Genomic DNA, 22,402 nt, shown 5'->3' with positions numbered 1-22,402 from the left:
GTTGTATCTGCAATATTCAACACATCTCTAATGGCCTCAATCATCATCTGCACCCCCTTTTGCAAGAGATGCCGCCCCCCGCAGCACATCCCCATCACCATCTGCTGTGTCAGAATCGGTATCCGTGTCATCCCGCATAATCTGGGCAAGAGCACGTTTATGAGAGTGTACACTAGGAGGGCCTGAGGGAACAGAACCGGACCAAACCGCCATAGAGTTCTGTAAGACCTGAGTTGCAGTTTCATTTTGTGCAACCCGAGTAGAAATCTGAGAAATCATACTTTTGATAGAGGCTAACCACTCAGGCTCTCTTGCAGGGACCTGCGCTAAAACAGTGCAATCCTGATTACATGGAATGGGATCATCCTGAGAGGAATTATCCTCCGCAGCATATGACACAGAATCCCTGGACATAGTTTTATGGAGACAACAAACACTCCACACACACACACAGGGAAGGGGCAGACAGAGTTTCCCCCCAAGAATGCCAAGAGAGCCACAGAGATTGGAGCCAACCCACACACAGCGCTTCAGGATATAGTGAAACCCTTATCTAGCGCTTACTGTGCACCTTAATAGGTTACACAGTATAGATATACAGCCTCCCCCCCTTCTACAACCCCCATGTACCGTACAAGGCAGTTGGAGTTGATCTGGAGGTTCAGCTCTCCCTGTCAGCGCTTCTGCAGGCAGGAAAATTGGTCCGCTCTGGGGAGAAGCTCCGCCCCCTTTCATGGCGCTGTATTCCCGCTCTTCTGAAGATTATACTGGCCTGAGGAATTGTGCTGGCAGCGATCCTGGGACCCTGAGGGGCTTGCTGGACAGTGTGGGGTGTAGGCGCTAGCTCAGGGTGCCCCTCACAGCATCGCACCATGTACCGCTGAGCCCCAGAGCGCAGTTAATACTGCGCTCCCTACCCTGTTGCCGCCATCTTCACAGCAGCTCCCTGCTTGCCAGGGGGGCGGGTGACTAACTCGCCACTGATCTTCTGGCTCTGTAAGGGGGTGCAGCATGCTGCTGGGCTGAGCGATCCCCTGTGGCGGCGAACGTTCAATCCCCTGAGGAGCTCAGTGTCCTGTCAGTGGAGATAGTGGCTCAGACCCCGCAGGGCGGACACTACTCCCCCCTTTAGTCCCTCGAAGCAGAGAGGCTGATGCCAGCAGCCTCCCGGTGCCTAAACTCTAACAATAATAATAAAACTAAAAGAACTCCTATGGAGCTCCCCTAGCTGTGACCGCCTCCTCCGGGCACATTTTCTAAACTGAGTCTGGTAGGAGGGGCATAAAGGGAGGAGCCAGCCCACACTCTCAAACTCTTAAAGTGCCAGTGGCTCCTAGTGGACCCGTCTATACCACATGGTACTAATGTGGACCCCAGCATCCTCTAGGACGTAAGAGAAATCTCTGTTGCAGCGGGATCAGTACGAAATCCCACCGGACGGGATTCCGGCGGTCGGAATACCGACACCGGGATCCCGACTGGCACAATTCTGACAGGGGGGCGAGCGCAACGCAGCCCTTTGCGGGCTCGCTGCGCTCGCCACGCCGCCTGCACTAATTTATTCTTCCTCTATGGGTGTCATGTACACCCACAGAGGGAGAACATGTCGGGATTGTGCTGGTCGGGACCCCGGTGTCGGTATTTCGACCACCGGGATTCTGTCCGGCGGGATCATGACCGCATCCCGTTGCAGCCCAGTTATTCCCATTCAGCTGTAGGTGGAGATGATACTGAGATGCATAGGACTCTGGACTACCTGTAGTTGTGTGCAATCAGCTGCAGAGCAGACACAGTGCTAAAAACGTATGCGTGTAACTCCTCACTCCGTGACCCGAAAAGGACTCAAGGGCTCTATATGGGACAGACGGCACTTACACTCCCTCCTCCTCTGATTAGATGTGCTGTGTGACCTCCCTGCATTATGCAGAGAAGGTCATGTGATGCGGAACACTTCCCATCACGATCAGCCTTATTCTTTGCTATATAGCATAAAGCAAAGAATACGTCATAACAGGTGCATAGAGTGGTTCCCACCACTGTATATATCAATGCACTAGGGAGCATGTTGCAGCTATTTTCTCTCTGCCAGACAAGCACTCCCCTGCTTAGAAAGCTACATGACATTGATCTTGAGGTGGGCCATGGTATTTAAATGCATTAGAGATACCTTCATATACATTAACGTGATCCTTGATAACACCTGTACATAGGGGGTAATTCTGAGTTGATCGCAGCAGGATTTTGGTTAGCAGTTGGGCAAAACCATGTGCACTGCAGGGGGGTGCAGATATAATATGTGCAGAGAGAGTTATATTTGGGTGTGGTGTGTTCAATCTGCAGTCTAAATTGCAATGTAAAAATAAAGCAGCCAGTATTTATCCTGCACAGAAACAAAATAACCCACCCAAATCTAACTCTCTCTGCAAATGTTATATCGGCCACACCTGCACTGCACATGGTTTTGCCCAACTGCTAAAAAATTTCCTGCTGCGATCAACTTGGAATTACCCCCATACAGACATGTCATTGCGACATTTGGGAACAATGTAATACCTCTCATGGTGTCTTTTGTCACTTTATGTGGCTATATTTTATCCTCACCATCACATCATATATTCTGCTTGGGAGAATGTTTTAATGTTTACGATACCGAGGTGTATGACACAGGTACTGTCATTGTTTATTACCATTGCTAGGTTTTTGGCTAAGTGTAATCGCATTTTTCCTAAAGTCAGCTAATTGCAAATGTGCAGCCAGTTAACTGTTTCATTGTTCTTAGGGCTTATAATATATTACACAGGTTACAATACTTAACCTATTGCTGTTCAAATGATACACTGAGTGCAATGAGAGCTGAAGCTAGAATGTTAGCTATAAGTATTTTCTTCAAGGATATGTGTACAGCTTTTTTCCCCCTCACAGAAACCTGTTGCCATGGCAATTTGCATCTCCCTATAGACACTGCAACACAAGGTAGCTCAAGAACTGCTCATAGCATCTGCACAGGGGAGTATAGAATGCACCAATTCTGTCATTCCAGGGTTCACCTCAATCCTCTGGCTTGCTAGCAACAACAATAGTTTCCTTTTTGGCTCCGTGTGCTTTTCCTCTATTATTTTATTTCAACCTTTACAAATAGACTAATGTGAAGCAACAGACATTATCAGAGGGCATGGGTTACAATAGCATGTATATCTCTATAGATTTCTAGTCACAATACAACTGGCCAGTGTGACTTCTGTTGCCAGTTCCCAGGCTCTTCACTTTTATAGCAATACACTCATGATTTTTAAGTGATTAAATAAACCTGACATCCCTTGATTCAGAACCTTTATGGTTTGTTCCTAATTTATTCCCCCCCATACCATTATGAAAGGAGGGTACTAGAAGCTGCTATTAGGATATAGCACGCGAGGGCCAGGTGACAGTAGACTGGAGTGTATGTCATAGAAAATCTGTTATATGTGTGCTAGCTGATATCCCGCTGCCTCGTTAAATGAAGTATTGTAACTAGTGATGTGCACCGGAAATTTTTCCGGTTTTGTGTTTTGGTTTTGGATTCGGTTCCACGGGCGTGTTTTGGATTCGGACGCATTTTGGCAAAACCTCCCTGAAATTTTTTTGTCGGATTCGGGTGTGTTTTGGATTCGGGTGTTTTTTTTCCAAAAACCCCTCAAAAACAGCTTAAATAATAGAATTTGGGTGTAATTTTGATCCTATAGTATTAAACCTCAATAACCATAATTTCTACTCATTTCCAGTCTATTCTGAACACCTCACACCTCACAATATTATTTTTAGTCCTAAAATTTGCACCGAGGTCGCTGGATGGCTAAGCTAAGCGACCCAAGTGGCCGACACAAACACCTGGCCCATCTTGGAGTGGCACTGCAGTGTCAGACAGGCTGGCAGATTTAAAAAATAGTCCCCAAACAGCACATGATGCAAAGAAAAAAAAGAGGTGCAATGAGGTAGCTGTGTGACTAAGCTAAGCGACCAGTGGCGGATCTTGCCACGGGCAAGCAGGACTTTTGCCCGGGGCGCCGCCTTCCGGAGGGCGCCGGCGCCATCCGGAGGGCGCCGCACCATGGCAAGATCCTCCACTGTCAGTGTGCGCCCCAGCAGTGTCCCACCGCTGTGCCCCCCCTCCCGCTGTGAGAAGGGAACCAGACGCTATGCGTCTGGTTTCCCTTCGTGGCGCTGGTCCTCCCCCGCTCTGAAGGGAATCAGACGCTAAGCGTCTAGTTTCCCTTCATGGAGAGGACCTTTGGTGTGCGGTGCGCGATGACGTCATCGCGCACCGCACAGCATTGTGGCATAGACGCTAGGGGTCATAATTGACCTCTAGCGCTTATGCTGTGCTATGGGAGAGACGTCATGACTGACGTCTCTCCCATAGATCCGAGGAGAAGAGCGGCGCCGGTCTGCAGGGTCTGGAAACAGGAGCGGGGTACAGTAAGTATACTTTTTTTTTTTTTTTCAGCGGCGCTACAAATGGGGGGCGTGACTGACCACGCCCCCATGTTAAGCCACGCCCCTAACTTTTGCCCGGGGCGCCGCAAGGGCAAGAACCGGCCCTGTAAGCGACCCAAGTGGCCGACACAAACACCTGGCCCATCTAGGAGTGGCACTGCATTGTCAGACAGGATGGCAGATTTAAAAAATAGTCCCCAAACAGTACATGATGCAAAGAAAAAAAGAGGTGCAATGAGGTAGCTGTGTGACTAAGCTAAGCGACCCAAGTGGCCGACACAAACACCTGGCCCATCTAGGAGTGGCACTGCAGTGTCAGACAGGATGGCAGATTTAAAAAATAGTCCCCAAACAGCACATGATGCAAAGAAAAAAAGAGGTGCAATGAAGTAGCTGTGTGGCTAAGCTAAGCGACCCAAGTGGCCAACACAAACACCTGGCCCATCTAGGAGTGGCACTGCAGTTTTCTAGCGAGAGGATGAGTGCTTCCATCCTCATGTGAATCTGAACCACTAGCCATGAACATTGGCCAGGGCCTCAGCCGTTCCTTCCACTCCGTGTCGTAAATGGCATATTGGCAAGTTTACGCTTCTCATCAGACGCTTTTAATTTTGATTTTTGGGTAATTTTACTGAACTTTTGTAGTTTACTTGACGACACAGAGGTAGAGCAGTGGACTACTGTACCGTACTGCTATATATATACTGGTGGTCACAGCAAGATTCTGCACTGTCCCCTCCTACTATATACTGCGCACAACTAAAATGCAGCACAGGTATGGATGCATAGTATACTTGATGACACAGAGGTAGAACAGTGGACTACTGTACCGTACTGCTATATATATATACTGGTGGTCACAGCAACATTCTGCACTGTCCCCTCCTACTATATACTGCGCACAACTAAAATGCAGCACAGGTATGGATGCATAGTATACTTGACGACACAGAGGTAGAGCAGTGGACTACTGTACCATACTGTATTGGAAAACGAAACAGTGACTTGCGCCCTAGCTGCAGCTTGGCACTCGTCCAATAGAACACCACTTCCTTCTTAGATATACAGATACATATGATGAACGATCTCCAAGCGCTGCTACATAAAACTCGAAATCCTTATATCCTGGGAATTTTCTAAGAAACAGAATATAACACCATATATGAGAAAGTCCTCAATCTGTTTGTTGCAATCCTGTTCTGTCACGGAGACTAACCTTGTTCACAAACCCTATGTTCCCATAAAGGTTTCTTTCAAGAGTTTCTCACTTCTTCCATGCACTATACAGTTATACCAATGGCATCCATCCATCAAAACATGGCTTACCTTTATAAGGAGCCCTATATGCACCAAAAGGTATCTTTAGCACTCCTTCCTTCACCGGGATTTTCCTGTATTCCAGATATAGCCTTTCATGCAATATTAAAAGTCCAACTGCATGTTCTCTCTTAAAAACACAATTTATTTTCACCCAACAGTGAAAAAAATACAGAACAATAAAAACAAGGAACCCCCTATCGACAGGCAAGGCCACTTCCACTCATACCCCTTAGATGGAATAGGGGATGTGTATACACCGCTAAGACAATTAGTAGTTATACTCAATCTCAGTGGATGTCCACATAGGTGGTGGGATTCAAGCCTGGGGTCCTTCTGTCATAAAACCCAGCAACATTCTGCACTGTCCCCTCCTACTATATACTGCGCACAACTAAAATGCAGCACAGGTATGGATGCATAGTATACTTGACGATACAGAGGTAGGTAGAGCAGTGGACTACTGTACCGTACTGCTATATATTTTATACTGGTGGTCAGCAAAATTCTGCACTGTCCTCCTACTATATATACTGCGCACAACTAAAATGCACCACAGGTATAGATGGATAGTATACTTGACGACACAGAGGTAGGTAGAGCAGTGGACTACTGTACCGTACTGCTATATATTATATACTGGTGGTCAGCAAAATTCTGCACTGTCCTCCTACTAAATATACTGCGCACAACTAAAATGCACCACAGGTATGGATGGATAGTATACTTGACGACACAGAGGTAGGTAGAGCAGTGGACTACTGTACCGTACTGCTATATATTATATACTGGTGGTCAGCAAAATTCTGCACTGTCCTCCTACTATATATACTGCGCACAACTAAAATGCACCACAGGTATGGATGGATAGTATACTTGACGACACAGAGGTAGGTAGAGCAGTGGACTACTGTACCGTACTGGTATATATTATATACTGATGGTAGGCAAAATTCTGCACTGTCCTCCTACTATATATACTGTGCACAACTAAAATGCACCACAGGTATGGATGGATAGTATACTTGACGACACCGAGGTAGGTAGAGCAGTGGACTACTGTACCGTACTGCTATATATTATATACTGGTGGTCAGAAAAATTCTGCACTGTCCTCCTACTATATATACTGCGCACAACTAAAATGCACCACAGGTATGGATATACTTGACGACACAGAGGTAGGTAGAGCAGTGGACTACTGTACCGTACTGCTATATATTATATACTGGTGGTCAGCAAAATTCTGCACTGTCCTCCTACTATATATACTGCGCACAACTAAAATGCACCACAGGTATAGATGAATAGTATAATTGACGACACAGAGCTAGGTAGAGCAGTGGACTACTGTACTGTACTGCTATATATTATATACTGGTGGTCAGCAAAATTCTGCACTGTCCTCCTACTAAATATACTGCGCACAACTAAAATGCACCACAGGTATGGATGGATAGTATACTTAACGACACAGAGGTAGGTAGAGCAGTGGACTACTGTACCGTACTGCTATATAATACTGGTGGTCACTAGTCAGCAAAATTCTGCACTGTCCTCCTTTAGTATATACTACAATGCAGCACAGATATGGAGCGTTTTTCAGGCAGAGAACGTAGATATTTTCAGCACACTGAGCACAGATATTTGCAAGCACACTGAGCACAGATATTTGCAGCACACTGAGCACAGATATTTGCAGCACACTGAACACAGAAACTGAGAGAATGCTGCACGTCCTCTCCCTATCATCTCCAATGCACGAGAGAAAATGGCGGTGACGCGCGGCTCCTTATATAGAATACGAATCTCGCGAGAATCCGACAGCGGGATGATGACGTTCGGGCGCGCTCGGGTTAACCGAGCAAGGCGGGAGGATCCGAGTCTGCCTCGGAACCGTGTAAAATGGGTGAAGTTCGGGGAGGTTCGGATTCCGAGGAACCGAACCCGCTCATCACTAATTGTAACATATTATAAGGAGTAAAATTTGTACCATCTGTTATAGTAGTGCTTACATCATGCAGGACATTGGCAGGTATAGAGACAGGTTTTGCAATATAATGCCTGTTACATCAGTTCCACTAAACTAGTAGCTGTAGTCAGCACTGTACAAATCTACTTAGAGAAAAATTGGCTGGTCTTCAGGTTGCCGGCTGTCGGGATCCTGGCGCACAGTATACCGGCGCCGGAATCCCGACACCTTTTCTCCCTCTTGGGGGTCCACGACTCCCCTGGAGGGAGAATAGATAGCTACACCCAGAAAAACTGGCTCATAGTGGAAGTACAGGGACTATTTATAAGTGTATGGTCTCCATTTATTCTAATTTATTGCAGAATAATCAGGATTTTTTTTTTCACATAAAATGTTGAATTTAGATGTCTTCTTTCAGATTTAAACCCATGATATATATGGATTAACAGGATTAGTGGGTTACAACACACAAATAACACGGCATTTGTTCCATCCACTATGTTTATATCCATGGATCTTAGTTTTCTTCATAGGAAGTAGGAATTCTAAATTGATACATTCATAGCCATGTCTTTTTCTTCTCCTGCTTTTATTTTTTGCTAATTTAAGGGGTTATTCAGGTTAGTTAGAAAATCGAAAAAGCACACTAATGGGCAAAACTATGTTGCATTGCAGGTGGGGCAGATCTAACATGTGCAGAGAGATTTGGATTTGGGTGGGTTATATTGTTTCTGTGCATGGTAAATATAGGCTCCTTTATTTTTCACACTGCAATTAAGATTTCAGTTTGAACACACCCCACCCAAATCTAACTCTTTCTGCACATGTTATATTTGCCTCCCCTGCAGTGCACATAGGGGGTCATTCCGAGTTGTTCACTCGCAAGCCGTTTTTTGCAGCTTTGCACACGCTAAGCCTACGCCTACTGGGAGTGAATCTTAGCTTCTTAAAATTGCGAACGAAAGATTCGCAATATTGCGAAAAGACATCTCTGTGCAGTTTCTGAGTAGCTCCAGACTTACTCGGCATCTGCGATCAGTTCAGTGCTTGTCGTTCCTGGTTTGACGTCAAAAACACACCCAGCGTTCGCCCAGACACTCCTCCGTTTCTCCAGCCACTCCCGCGTTTTTCCCAGAAACTGTAGCGTTTTTTCACACACTCCCATAAAACGGCCTGTTTCCGCCCAGAAACACCCACTTCCTGTCAATCACATTACGATCGCCTGAACGAAGAAAAAGCCGTGAGTAAAATACCTAACTTCATAGCAAATTTACTTGGCGCAGTCGCAGTGCGAACATTGCGCATGCGCACTAAGCGGAAAATCGCTGCGATGCGATAAAACTTACCGAGCGAACAACTCGGAATGACCCCCATGGTTTTACCCTTTAGTGTGCTTTTTTGGTCTGCTGTTACTTTGCAGTACAGTACTTTGCTTCCAGGGGGGTAGTATCCTTACTTTGTGTGCTCATCTCTATAACCATACACTCTGATGTCAGATGTGTATGTGTGACAAGCTGTCTAATACAAATTCTCTTACTTTGCATGATATTGATATTCCTTTATTTCAGATACTGGGAAACCTGAAGTAATCTTTTTCTGGACGCCTGTTATGTTATGGCAATCATAGGTAGGGATGGACTGGCATTCCACGCGCACAAGAATGGAGCGCGGTCAAGGTTTTACGCCAGACCAGTAAATCAGGCCAACGCTACTTCTGGCATTTGTCAGAAGTGTCAAGAGACCAGTCTGGCCCTGGTCATAGTAGAGCACAGTCTTGCTGTAATAGTTACTGCTTTTGCAGCCCTGAGAAAAGTACAAGTGTGCATATAACAAAGCACAATTGTACACAGCAGAGGAGTGTCACTATCAGAGTCCACCTCCGCGCACACACACACACACACACACACACACACACACACACACACACACACACACACACACACACACACACACACACACACACACACACTTAGGCTACTGTACTGTATAGTCTGCCCAGTGACATGCAGTAAAAAAGACTAAACAATTTGCTTTTGTTTCCTATTCTTATTCAGAATATTAATATATTCTTCCATTCATTTTATTGTCTTTCAAGTAATCTTAAATTAGTTTGCAATAATATATCTTTGTTCCACGTAGATATTGGCAAATGATAGAAAGCAATCAGAGCCGGCCCTAACCAATATGATGCCCTAGGCAAGATTTTGGCTGGTGCCCCCTATCACCGCCGCTAGTTCTGCAGGAGATGCCTGGCATGAGTCAGCTGGCAGCTCTGCTAACGTCGGGTGCCTTTTGGTTATGAAAATGCATCATATTATTTGCAGTACTATGTGGCTAGGATGCACAAGCAGCTTCTGCTGATTAAAATGATATGCAGCATGCCTATATTATGTGTGCGGCTGTCTCTGCATACGAAATGCTACATTACAGTGATTTCCAGGAATACACACAACGTAGCATTTCATATGCAGATACAGCCGCAGTCACACAGAATATAGGCATGCTGCATATCATTTTAATCAGCAGAAGCTGTTGGTGCCCCTAAGCATACCAAATGCCCTAGGCATTTGCCTAGTTTGCCTATGCCTAAGGCCGGCTCTGAAAGCAATACACAGCGACTAAATGTACAGTACCTCCTACATTACACTGTAAAACTTTACACATTTCTGCATAGCAGCAACATTGTAGCAAATGGTCAATAGATGTCAGAGTAGCTGTTTTTATAATTACCTATAACTATGCAAAGATTTACCCAGTTATCATGGTATATGTTCCACCTGATTGTTGTGTAGGTGTACAATTACATTATTTACTATATCAAAACCTTTATTTAAGATATAGAAAATCCCTTCAATCAGTGATACAATATATGTAATAGTACTGGCAACAGTATATGTGCCACCTGTAGCATGTCTGTAGATACTGTATGTTTTAGGGGAAAAAAAGAATGTTTTGTCTTTTCATCTTGAATAAAACAAAAAAATAATAATTTCAAACCTACAGTACAGATGTGTCATCATACATCTATCCGCAATACGCCATGCAGCACGAGATGCCTGGCGCGAGTGAGACGCCAGGTCCCGTGCAACTCAGATAGCGTCAGGGGTCTGTTTTTGCTGAAAATACATCTTAGTCGCAACGTGATGTGACTAGGACACACTAGGAGACTGTGCTGATTAATGTTATATGCAACACTTGTATATCTGTGTGCAACTGAGTTTGTATATACGAAACACTATGGACTTGACATGGAAAAAACCCAGCTGTCACTGCATCATAGCACTTCATGTATAGATTCAGAGACTCAGTCGTACGCAGATACAGTATACAATATACAGTCCATAGTACATGAGTCGCATAACAAATTAATCAGCAGTCTCTTGGTTCATCCTATTCTCAGTACGACTAAAACACATTTTCAGCATAGAGAATGCTGATGATGGGATTGAGGGCCTTATTCAGATATTGCCTGAAAAGTCCATGTGTTTGAGTTCAGAAAACTTATAACATTTATATTTGTATTTCAACCTTGGATATAAATACTAGAATTTACTGATATTAATAGTGTTAGTTTTTTTTATCAAGGTACACATTAATTAAGCATAAAGTTCATGTACAAGACACAAAAAATGTGGAGCAACCCTTTATATGCACAAGTGCACCTTTCTGTCTGCCTAGTGCACACCAAGACAGCGATGGATTAACGTTTGTGGGGACCCCAGGGCAACTAACTTGTGGTGACTCCCACCAACAAAGTTGCCACACCCTCCCAACATCACCATTTTGTGGTCCTCTGCCCAATTAGTTACCCTGCCTTACCTCAGTTTGTGCTTCTCATCTGGCAACTGAGAAAGCACCATTGGGGCTAAGATTGTAGCTATTTGGGGCTCCCCAGTGTGTATGGGTTCCTGGGTTCCATCACATCAATCCCACCTATAATTCATGTGTGGAATCTTGGCATTGTCCTGGATGGTGGCTTGACACTTAAACATCAGATATCAGCCACAATCAAATCCTCATTCTTTCACCTGAGGAACACAGCCAGAATCAAGCACTTAATTCCCTCAGATGATCTGCCAAAAGTCATACATGTATTTGTATAATCTCGATTAGACTACTGTAATGCCCTCTACCTTGGTCTCCTAGCAAAAGAATTGCACCGCTTACAGCTGGTGCAAAACACAGCTGCCGGGCTGTTAACCAACCAGCCATGTTCTAGCCACATAACACCCATCCTCTACTCCCTTCACTGGCTGCCTGTAAGATGGCAAATCATCTTCAAGATTGGTTTACTGAGTTTCAAAGCACTACATGACCAGGGCCCAAGGTACCTGAAGCAGCTTCTGATTCCATACTGCCCCACTTGATTACTGCGATCTGTAGATGAAGGACTTTTAGCAGTACCTAGAATCTCCCGTAATTCATCTGGGAGTCAAGCTTTTAGTCATGCGGTTCTGACTAAGGAATTCTCTTCCCCGCACAGTGCGAGAGGCCCCAACTATAGAATCCTTCAAAAATAGACTCAAGACGTTCCTGTTTACTCAAGCATTTCCATAATGTCCCTTTAGTATCTAAGTGCTTCTGTATTTTATGAAAAGCTGCTCCGTACTTCATTGTTTTGGTACTATATTATGCTATGTATCTGTTAAGCACCTTGAGTCCTATTGGAGAAAGAGCGCTATATAAATAAAATAATTATTATTTTTATTTTGGCACTGCATGAAGATGCATGGCCACTGGCACTGATCCCTGAAAAATCACGTTGGCAGACTGTAGATCTGACCTGAAACACGGAGAGTAGGGGGGCGGCTCCCCCCCACTCCCAAATATTTGAGAGACGCCAGTCAAATTACTGGGTAGCGGGGTGCAGTGCGGCCACTATCTGTAGTTAATATGGGCAGTGTCAGGATGGAGATAATACCCTTTTTCGACTGCTCCACCTCATCCTTCTCCATAGCCCTTCTCTGCCTGCATCCAGGACCCTACTCCTACCTGCCCTCAGCTTCAACCCCTATAGTGTGTGGCTAGCTACTGTGGGCTGGCCCCTTGTCTGGGACCAGCTCTATGCCCTTCTCACCTCCCACTTCATATGTTGCTCACCTATTCCCCCTTAGTTCCCCTTTGTTCTCCCACTCCCTTTCCACCCCCATTTCCAATCTGACCCTCCTCCACTTCCAACCGGGTTCACCTGAAAATGTACCTTGTAAAGTCTCACTACTTTCCATGCACAGCCTCAGCCCGGGTGTGAGCTATGAGTGGATCCTGTCTCTTTGTTTTTCTACATTAAGTCACTCACATGTTACAGTTATGCTTTTGGGGCATATTTATTATGCACATTTTGTGGGAAATCACCCTAAAAGTTAGGATACCCTTAAAATGTAGGTATCCCCTGAAAGTATTACAGGTGTTTTATTCCTGCTGCTTTTTCCCATCGCAATTGTGATGGCGCTAGCCATTGTAGTCTATGGGCTACATATCGCACAGTTTACCGGAAAAAGGAATGACCAGATCCTTCCCCGGTAACAGACACTGATGTATGCGCTGTCTAAGGGCCACACATGTGCAGTAAGCCCGCAGCATAAAATGAAGTGATAGTTAATGCAATCACTATAATTTACACATTGCCGGGATAGGTTCCTATCAAAGCATCTGTTCCTAGTTGTGATTTTTAATATAACTTTTAGGAAATTCATTTGTTATTGTCCGAATAATGGCATTAAGAAATTCTATTTATCGAGTCTTTACCTCAATAAACAGTAAATGGGCCCCTTAATTTTGTATTTTTCTTCTAATACACTATTATCTGCATTCCCCATAGTGTCCTCTATACTATTTTTTACATAAATGTGTGCGCATGTGTATGTATACAGAGATACTGTAGATAGGTAGGTAGATAGATACAGATGGAGCCGCACGCATCTGGTGCTGCTCCATCGCATACGTGCACTCCCGGCGTGACTAGGCGATCCATCCGCATAGCCCCACTGGGAGTGCACAGAGACGCTCTCATTCTAGTGAATGGGCGTGCCCCAGACGCGGCGAGCGTGGCTCCATCTGTAGATAGATAGATAGATAGATAGATAGATAGATAGATAGATAGATAGATAGATAGATGGAGAGATAGAAAGAGAGAGATAAAGAGAGAGGGAGATAGGTATCTCTGTCATCAGGTAGGGTATGTGACAAGTAAGTCCAGCTGCCCCTGAGGGGGCGACATTCAGCATTATAGGGGCACCAAAAATTACATTATATCTTACCCCCCCAACCAAAAATGTTGTGTCGCCCCCTGACTGTTACTTATTTAGTTTAAAAAAAAATATCCTAAAGAGACCCTAATGTAACACTTTAAATGGCTGAAAGTAAAACTCACATACAGTTTGAATGAGCACACCATACTTCAGTGAAGGAAAGCAGACAGGAATTATGTGCACTACAAGAGGCTCACTTACATCCAGCTGATCTATATTATTTTTTATGTTTGAAGTCAAAACATATTGGCATAACACAGCCTATTCTGCAATACAATGATGATGATGATGATGATGATGATGATCTTTTATTTTTAAAGCAGCAAACTTTTTTTGCAGCACTGTTCAAGGAATATACAGTACATAGTAATAGTGTAACTTGACAAGTCATAAGTGCAATACAATTTAAATTTATATAGCTACTTTAGGAACAACATACGTCAATAAATGACAGATATGGTAGCATAAGGAGACAGGGCGAGAATAAAGCAGCTCACTATATCAAGACATGGTTAGTCAAAGGGAGGGGAAGGCAATTTGTCACTCAGTAACCCTGTACCCAATGTAAGCACACAGTATCAAAGTCACTGAATGGGTTTTGGGGCCAGAGCAGTTCAAGTGAGGGAGTCACTGGTGTGCAGTCTCTGTGTGGGTCCCTCTCTCTCTTGCTTGCACATGTCCACAATACGCTAAAGCACTGCACCAAAGTCTGCTGCACATGTTTAGATCTACAGAAATATGGTGCCTGCACCATTTTCTCGAAGATATCTGTAGTTCAGACTGAAATACAAGTATACAATGTGCACACCCTGAGCTCATTGTAGATATGCACATGCTCTCACCCAATCCCTCTCTCCCCTTCTCCCTCCCCATCTCTCGTTCCATCCTTTCTACTTCTTTATCCCTCACCTGTCGCTTTCTATCTCTCCCCCTACTCTCTCTCTTTCCTTCAACTCTTTCTCTCTCGCCTTCCCCTCTTTCTCTTTCTCTCACTGCCTCTCTCTTTCTTTCTCTCCCTCTCTCAATTGTCCACCCTTCTCTCCCTCTGCATCTCCCTCCTGCTCCTGGTTATTTCAATGTAATTTACATAGTAACGTTGCATTATTTTTATGATTTATTTGACAATTTGCATGTTTATAAAGGGTGCTGCATTTGCAACCAAATTATATAAAGAGCTTGTTGACTTCAAGATCAGATGGTCTATGTGCTATATTATTCTTTTTTGACCATGACTATAACAGAGGCTGTGGCAAAAAATCCTCCTGCTTAGTTGGAAGGGATAATAGACTAGTAAATGGTAAGTCCCAATCATTATTAATCAGGGTCTTCCTCTGCTTCCTGCAGCTGTCCTGGCAAAATGTGGGAGACGGAGGAGGTGGGACATGTTGGGGTACAGTTGTCTGACCTGATCCACTCACATCTTGTGGATGTTCACCATTGGGTTCAGGCAGTCCACAGGATGATGTTTGTGTCCAGGTAGTCCATACCCAACCAGTCATAGTCCTTCTGGTCCTGGTCTCATCTTGGAGATTCTCTCCAGTGGGTTTGGGCTGTCCTGAGGGTAAGTCTGCAGTTAAGTGCTTCTTACCCATGTGTGCACTACCAAGGGGCATCTGCCATGGCATGGTGTCCATTTCCACTTGCTCTAGATGGACACCATACAAGATTATATAATAGGTGGATGCCAACACTTTTAGTACAGTGACAGGCAGAGACGTTTTCCTCTCATTGTGGCTCACTGTAGTCATGCACACTATTTGCACATAATAAATGCCCTTGAGAAACCAACTTCACTGTATATTTACTTTTCTTTTCTTTTTTGTATACTATTTTAATTTATAACGGTTTCCCTTTAAACATTTGAATCATATTTGTTTTCTCTTGTGACTTTGGGCAGTCAGTTTAGGACACAGAGCTTTGTAACCTAACGTATAGCCAGACATATGCTCTCTGTTTGTGCTTGGAAAATCACCGTTGAAATCCTATTATAACAGGAGTTTGCTATGTATAAATTAATAAAAAAGTCCCTTTCTGTCTCCCTGTGTGGTAAAATATGTAAGCATGGCTGGGCAGAACTGCAGAGCCTGATAGAAATCTGCTTCTTACCTACACTAGAATGTTCTTTGTAGTAAGGAACACATTACAGTACATACAAAATATATACTTTTGCACATGGCCTACAGCAACTGCATGCAGCTCCAGCTGTTGTGGGGAAACAACTTATTGGCAACAATAAAACTATTGGGAAAAAAGCGATACTGAGTGTATGTTAGAGATTTAAGAATGTTTTTCACAGATCTATAAGATATATATATATATATATATAGGTAATGAATGAACGGCGGCACTCAAGCAGACTTAGTCGTTATGAAGATAAAATTTCCTTTAATCGCCGATTAAAGGAAATTTTATCTTCATAACGACTAAGTCTGCTTGAGTGCCGCCGTTCATTCATTACCTATGCTAGTCACATTGCTGACTTGGAGGGCACCGCAGCAAAGGAACTCGTTGTCGTCTCTGGGAGTGCCGGTATGACTTCTGTATATATATATATATATATATATATATATTTCCAAATTAAGGGAGCACTCACCAGTCTTCAAATAGATCAAAGCAATTTATTCAGATGCCCAGGAGAGGTGGGGATCAGGCAAAACTACTACTGAAATGCGAAGCAGCGTGGATCCATAGACTGGATACAATACGACCTCGTGGCCTCAATGATGCAATACACTATAGTATTTTCCTGGAATGACAGCCCTGCCATGGCTCCATGGTTGTTTTTTTGTAATATTTTTTCTTTTTTTCTTTTTTCTTTTCTCTCTTTTTTTGATGTTCCTGTCGTCGGTTATCATTTTTTTCTATACGATGCTCTGAAACCGAAGTTTTGTGATGTGAAATAGGATCCTACTGTGCATACGGGGGATCCCTGACAAATCATATTTTTTAGTGATTTGTATGGGACTCATTATGTATGCTGGTGGGATCGAATATGGTTAAAAGCTGCTACATGATGGAATTTATAATGATACCCACTATAGGTTATTCCCCCCTGTTATACACTTACTCCCTTTGCAGCCCTAGCTGGAGATGTATATATACTCGTGTTTCTTTCAAATATTTATAACTTGATCAGGCTGGTCTATATTATAGTGTATTGCCAATAGTATATTAGTAGTGTAACACGAATATATGCACCTTTAAGATGCATCTTTTGTATCGCATTTAGACTTGATGTACTTGTTACTAGGCAGCGCTATGTAGCGCCGATCACGTGACCCGCGGCTGGAATGGTAATATCCTGTATGTTAATGCGGAAGTTGCGTTCCACAGACCGGAAGTACGGCCGGCGGTGGAACGCACGCCATATATATTGATCTTCACTGCATAATATGTAGCCAACCTCTCTGTATGTAGCGCCGATCACGTGACCCGCGGCTAAGATGGTAATATCCTGTATGTTAATGCGAAGGCTGCGTTCCACGGACCGGAAGTACGGCCGGCGGTGGGACGCACGCCGCATATACTGATCTTTACTGCATAAATGTTTGTTGGCTGCAAGGGTGGGTAAGTGAATGATTGCCAAGAAAGGGGTAGAATAAAATATAGTGACCTCTTGGTTTTAATATGTGTCTATTGTATGTAATTGTTTGTTATGTGGGGTGTGGGGGAGTTGCTTTGATTAATTGGAGGGAGGGATCTATATGGGTATATAGGTAACACTAGTTCATTGCACTGGTATCTTGACAAAGGTCAGAATTGTGACCGAAACGTCGACATAAACTATATGCTGATGGTCTGAATAAATTGCTTTGATCTATTTGAAGACTGGTGAGTGCTCCCTTAATTTGGAAATATATTGGAGTGAGATTCCTCCCTCATTGGAAGCCACCCCAGCACTTTCTTCATAAACAAAATAAATATATATATATATATATATATATATATACAGGGCCAGTTCCGGGGCTTCTTGCGGCCCGGGTGGCATTAGGGGGCGTGGCTTCATACAGGGGGCGTGGTCAGTTACGCCCCCTGTACTGTAGTAGGATGTGCGGTGCGCAATGACATCATCGCGCACCGCACAGCAAAGGTCCTCTCCACGAAGAGGACCTTTGCTGTGCGGTGCGCGATGACGTCAACGCGCACCGCACATTATAACAGTAAAGGTCCTCTCCATGAAGGGAAACTAGACGCGTAGCGTCTAGTTTCCCTTCACAACGGGCAGCCGACGAAGGGAAACTAGATGCGTAGCGTCTAGTTTCCCTTCACAGCGGGCAGCGGCAGCGGGTGGCACAGCAGCAGCGGATCTTGCCATGGTGCGGCGCCCTCCGAAAGGCGACGCCCCGGGCAAAAGTCCTGCTTGCCCGTGGCAAGATCCGCTACTGTATATATATATATATATATATATATATATATATATATACAGTTGTGCTCATAAGTTTACATACCTTAGCAGAATTTGTGATTTTCTGGCCATTTGTCAGAGAATATGAATGATAACTCACAAACTTTTCTTTCACTCCTGGTTAGTGGTTGGGTAAAGCCATTTATTGTCAAACAACTGTATTTACTCTTTTTAAATCATAATGACAACAGAAACTACCCAAATGACCCTGATCAAAAGTTTACACACCCTGTAGAATAAAGTGAAGGTTCTGGAGTGGCCATCTCAGTCTCCTGACCTCAATATCGTTGAGCCACTCTGGGGAGATCTCAAACGTGCAGTTCATGCAAGACAGCCCAAGAATTTGCAGGAACTGGAGGCTTTTTGCCAAGAAGAATGGGCAGCTTTACCATCTGAGAAAATAAAGAGCCTCATCCACAACTACCACAAAAGACTTCAAGCTGTCATTGATGTTAAAGGGGGCAATACACGGTATTAAGAACTGGGGTATGTAAACTTTTGATCAGGGTCATTTGGGTAGTTTCTGTTGTCATTATGATTTAAAAAGAGTAAACACAGTTGTTTGACAATAAATGGCTTCACCCAACCACTAACCAGGAGTGAAAGAAAAGTTTCTGAGTTATCATTCATATTCTCTGACAAATGGCCATAAAATCACAAATTCTCAGAGCCGGCCATAGGCATAGGCAAACTAGGCAATTGCCTAGGGCATTTGATATGCCATGGGGCATCAGCAGCTTCTGCTGATTAAAATGATATGCGGCATGCCTATATTCTGTGTGTAGCATTTCATATGCAGATACAGCCACAGTCTCACACAGTATATAGTCAGGCTGCGTATAATTTTAATCAGCAGAAGCTGCTTGTGCATCCTAGCCACATAGCAATGCAAATAAGATGCATTTTCATTAAAAAAATGTGCCCGACGTTAGCATTGAGGCAAGATTTATGAGGACACATCTGTATTCAAGCAGAGGCAGAGGTAACAGTGTTAGTGGCAGTGTGAGTGTTGTGTGCATGTGAGTAGGTTGGTTGTACAGTAGTGTTCAGAATATGTGTAAGGAGCATTATGTGTGTCATGTAAAAATGCATTAATAATGTGCAACTTATGTGTAAGGGGCACTATGTGTCATTATGTGTATAAGGGCATTAATAATGTGCGGCACATGTGTAACAGGGTACTACTGTATGTGTGTCATTATGTGTATAGGGGCACTAATAATGTGCAGCAAATGTGTAGGGGGTACTGTGTGTCATTATGTGTATAAGGGCATTAATAATGTGCGGCATATGTGTAAGGGACATTATGTGTAAAAGGGCATTAATAAAGGTTGTCATAATGTGTAAGGCGCATTATGTTTATAAGAACATTAATAATGTGTCTCATATGTGTAAGGGGCATTACTGTGAAGCATTATGTGTATATGGTGCTCTACTATGTAGCGTTGCGTATAGAAAGGGCACTACTGTGTCATCTAATGTGAATAAAGAGCAATAGGGTGTGGTGTAATGTGAATAAGGAGCAATTCAGTGTGATGTAATGTGAATAAGGGCTCTACTGTGAGGAGTAACGTTTATAAGGTAAAGTGATACTACTGTGGGATGTAATATGAATTATAGACACTATCGCATGATCAAATGTGAATAAAGTTGCAGTACTGTGCGGCGTAATTGGGGTTACTATTGTGTGGCCATGCCCCTTGCCAGCAAAAACATACCCCTTTTTGGGCTGTGCGCCAAATGTGCGAACTGTTCCTATTTAAAATATAGGGGGTACAAACCCCAAAATAAGGACTGCTATGGATGAGGGGTGATGGTGCTGGGAAAGAGGTGCAAGGTCAGAGGCGGAACCAGTGGTAGTGCTAGGGGGCACAAGCCAAAATCTTGCCTAGGGCATCATATTGGCTAGGGCCGGCTCTGCAAATTCTGCTAGGGTATGTAAACTTATGAGCACAACTGTATATATATATATATATATATATATATATATATATATAGTTTCATTTAATAGCAGAAAAATGTATTCCCATTGCTGGGCATTGCTGGGCATTCAGTTTGTGTGTCATGCATGACTGAATGATGTAGCTGTAATTTGCCCACACAGTGTTCTATTTTACTGTACTCTATAATCCTACATACAGATATAAAGGGTCTGATGCAGCGTTAGAAGTTAATTGTTTGTATGTTTCTCAAAAGAAGCGTGCTCTGAAAAATGCGTGTTCTCATCCATAGGCAGACTTCCAGTGCATCTCCATGCGCAGCATTTATGTCTGGTTTGCTGTTAGTCATCATCATCATCAGCATTTATTTGCACCTACCATATACTTGTGTGCAAAAGATCAACGTCCAAAGAGGCGTATTTTTACTTCGCCTATGCCTGCGTCAGCAGCATTCACATTACCACAACCTTTCTGACCATTGCCTACATGAGAACACCCCATCACAACCCAGTCCCTCTTCTTCGGTAGTAAGTGTAGATGCGATTGAAATGTGTGTGACTCTCCATCACTCGTACTTGTGTGCGTCCAGTCTCAGAGTCTGCACTGTACAAATTCATGCACGATACGCTCCACACACTGGTTCTTGTTCAACTCTGCATCAGCTCCGAAGTGTGATGCACAGCTTAAAAAAAACACTGAACATTTGAAAATCTTCTCCAACCAGCACATGCATTAGTGACACTATGTGTGTATTAACTTCAGAATATGGTGCACACTGCTTAAAAAAGAAATTCTACCACTCTGTGCAGTATTAATGAATACTAGACTGGAAACTTTCACGAATGCGGTCCTTTCTACACTTGTTGCATCACCTTCATCAACATTGTTTGTACTTTCTCTCATTTATTTGTGATTAGATTATGTATCATTTGTAACCCTGACTGGTGCTTTGAAATATACAGTATGTGGTGCCTAAAGGCCCGTACACACTGGCCGATATATCGGCCGTTCTCGTGAATGGCCGATATATCGCGGGTCCGTCGGCCAGTGTGTACGGACGATACGTCTGTGAACTCCGTCGTTCACAGACGTATCTCGTCGGCCCCGCAGCACAGCCGACGGCCAATATATCTACTGATATATTGGCACGTCACTCGTATCTCGTATATATTGGCACGTCGCACGTATCTCGTCGGCCCCGCAGCACAGCCGACGGCCAATTTATCTACTGATATATTGGCACGTCGGTCGGTCGACCGCTCGTACACATGCTGCGGCGGCCGGCGGTGATTGACAGCTGAACTGGGCGGGCGTGTACAGTTCATGACGTCAGTCCCCGACAGATCGGGCAGTGTGTATGCTCAACACACTGCCCGATCCGTCCACAGATATATCTGCAGATCAATTGATCTGCAGATATATCTTCTCGTGTGTAGCCACCTTTAAGGTGCATACACACGGATGGATTTGACAAATGATGTGGGCATTCCCGATCGATGGGAACGACCAATCATTCAAATCGTTCCGTGTGTATGAACAGTGACAATGCCGATGTGTGCACCCGCAGGTCACTAGCGACAGTCTCCGATCTTTTGTACATGTAAAAAGATCTGAGGCTGTCGCTAGCGATGCCATGCTGCAGAATGCAGTATGGACCCAGCTCCAGCCCCACCACTGTTTGTCGCTGTCGGTATCGGCAATTGTGTATGCACTTGCCGATGCTCCCCCCCCCCCCCCCCTTTCCCCACCGGGCACGATGTGTTGTTCAGTTACACACCATGCCGTGTGTATCCACCTTTAGATTGATGATGATGATGATGATGATGATATGGACATTGCATGGATGTCTTATGCTCCTTTTCACAGGAATGTTTTTATTTTTATTATTTTTATTTTAGTTTCTAATAAATAATTGCTATTTTCACTGTTACTTTTCTAGGTAAGTGCATCGTCATACATAGAATGTGGAGAATTTACAGCATGATTCAAATTAATGTATTCACTTGCCAACTCCTGTCCTTAGATAGGCGTATTTTATTTATAATTT

General features: G+C 43.9%; 1 protein-coding gene across 7 annotated transcripts in view; it reads left to right on the top strand.

The window, feature by feature from the left end:
* Positions 1-22,402, top strand: part of ARHGEF9 (Cdc42 guanine nucleotide exchange factor 9) — a 735,112-nt gene that overhangs the window by 419,832 nt on the left and 292,878 nt on the right. The window contains exon 1 of one of the 7 annotated variants that reach the window (XM_063937202.1): positions 2,558-2,667. The exons of the other annotated variants lie outside the window; for them this stretch is intronic. Within the exon in view, the coding sequence (XP_063793272.1) occupies positions 2,638-2,667 (30 nt within the window). The 5' untranslated portion in view covers positions 2,558-2,637. Of the gene's footprint in view, positions 1-2,557; positions 2,668-22,402 lie in introns of those variants that run through there. 7 annotated transcript variants of the gene reach the window in all.

This window comes from Pseudophryne corroboree, chromosome 8, assembly GCF_028390025.1.
Source record: "Pseudophryne corroboree isolate aPseCor3 chromosome 8, aPseCor3.hap2, whole genome shotgun sequence".
NCBI classification, from domain to species: domain Eukaryota; kingdom Metazoa; phylum Chordata; class Amphibia; order Anura; family Myobatrachidae; genus Pseudophryne; species Pseudophryne corroboree.
Note: the sequence above shows the minus strand (reverse complement) of the source record. Positions and strands in the feature narration are given on the sequence as shown.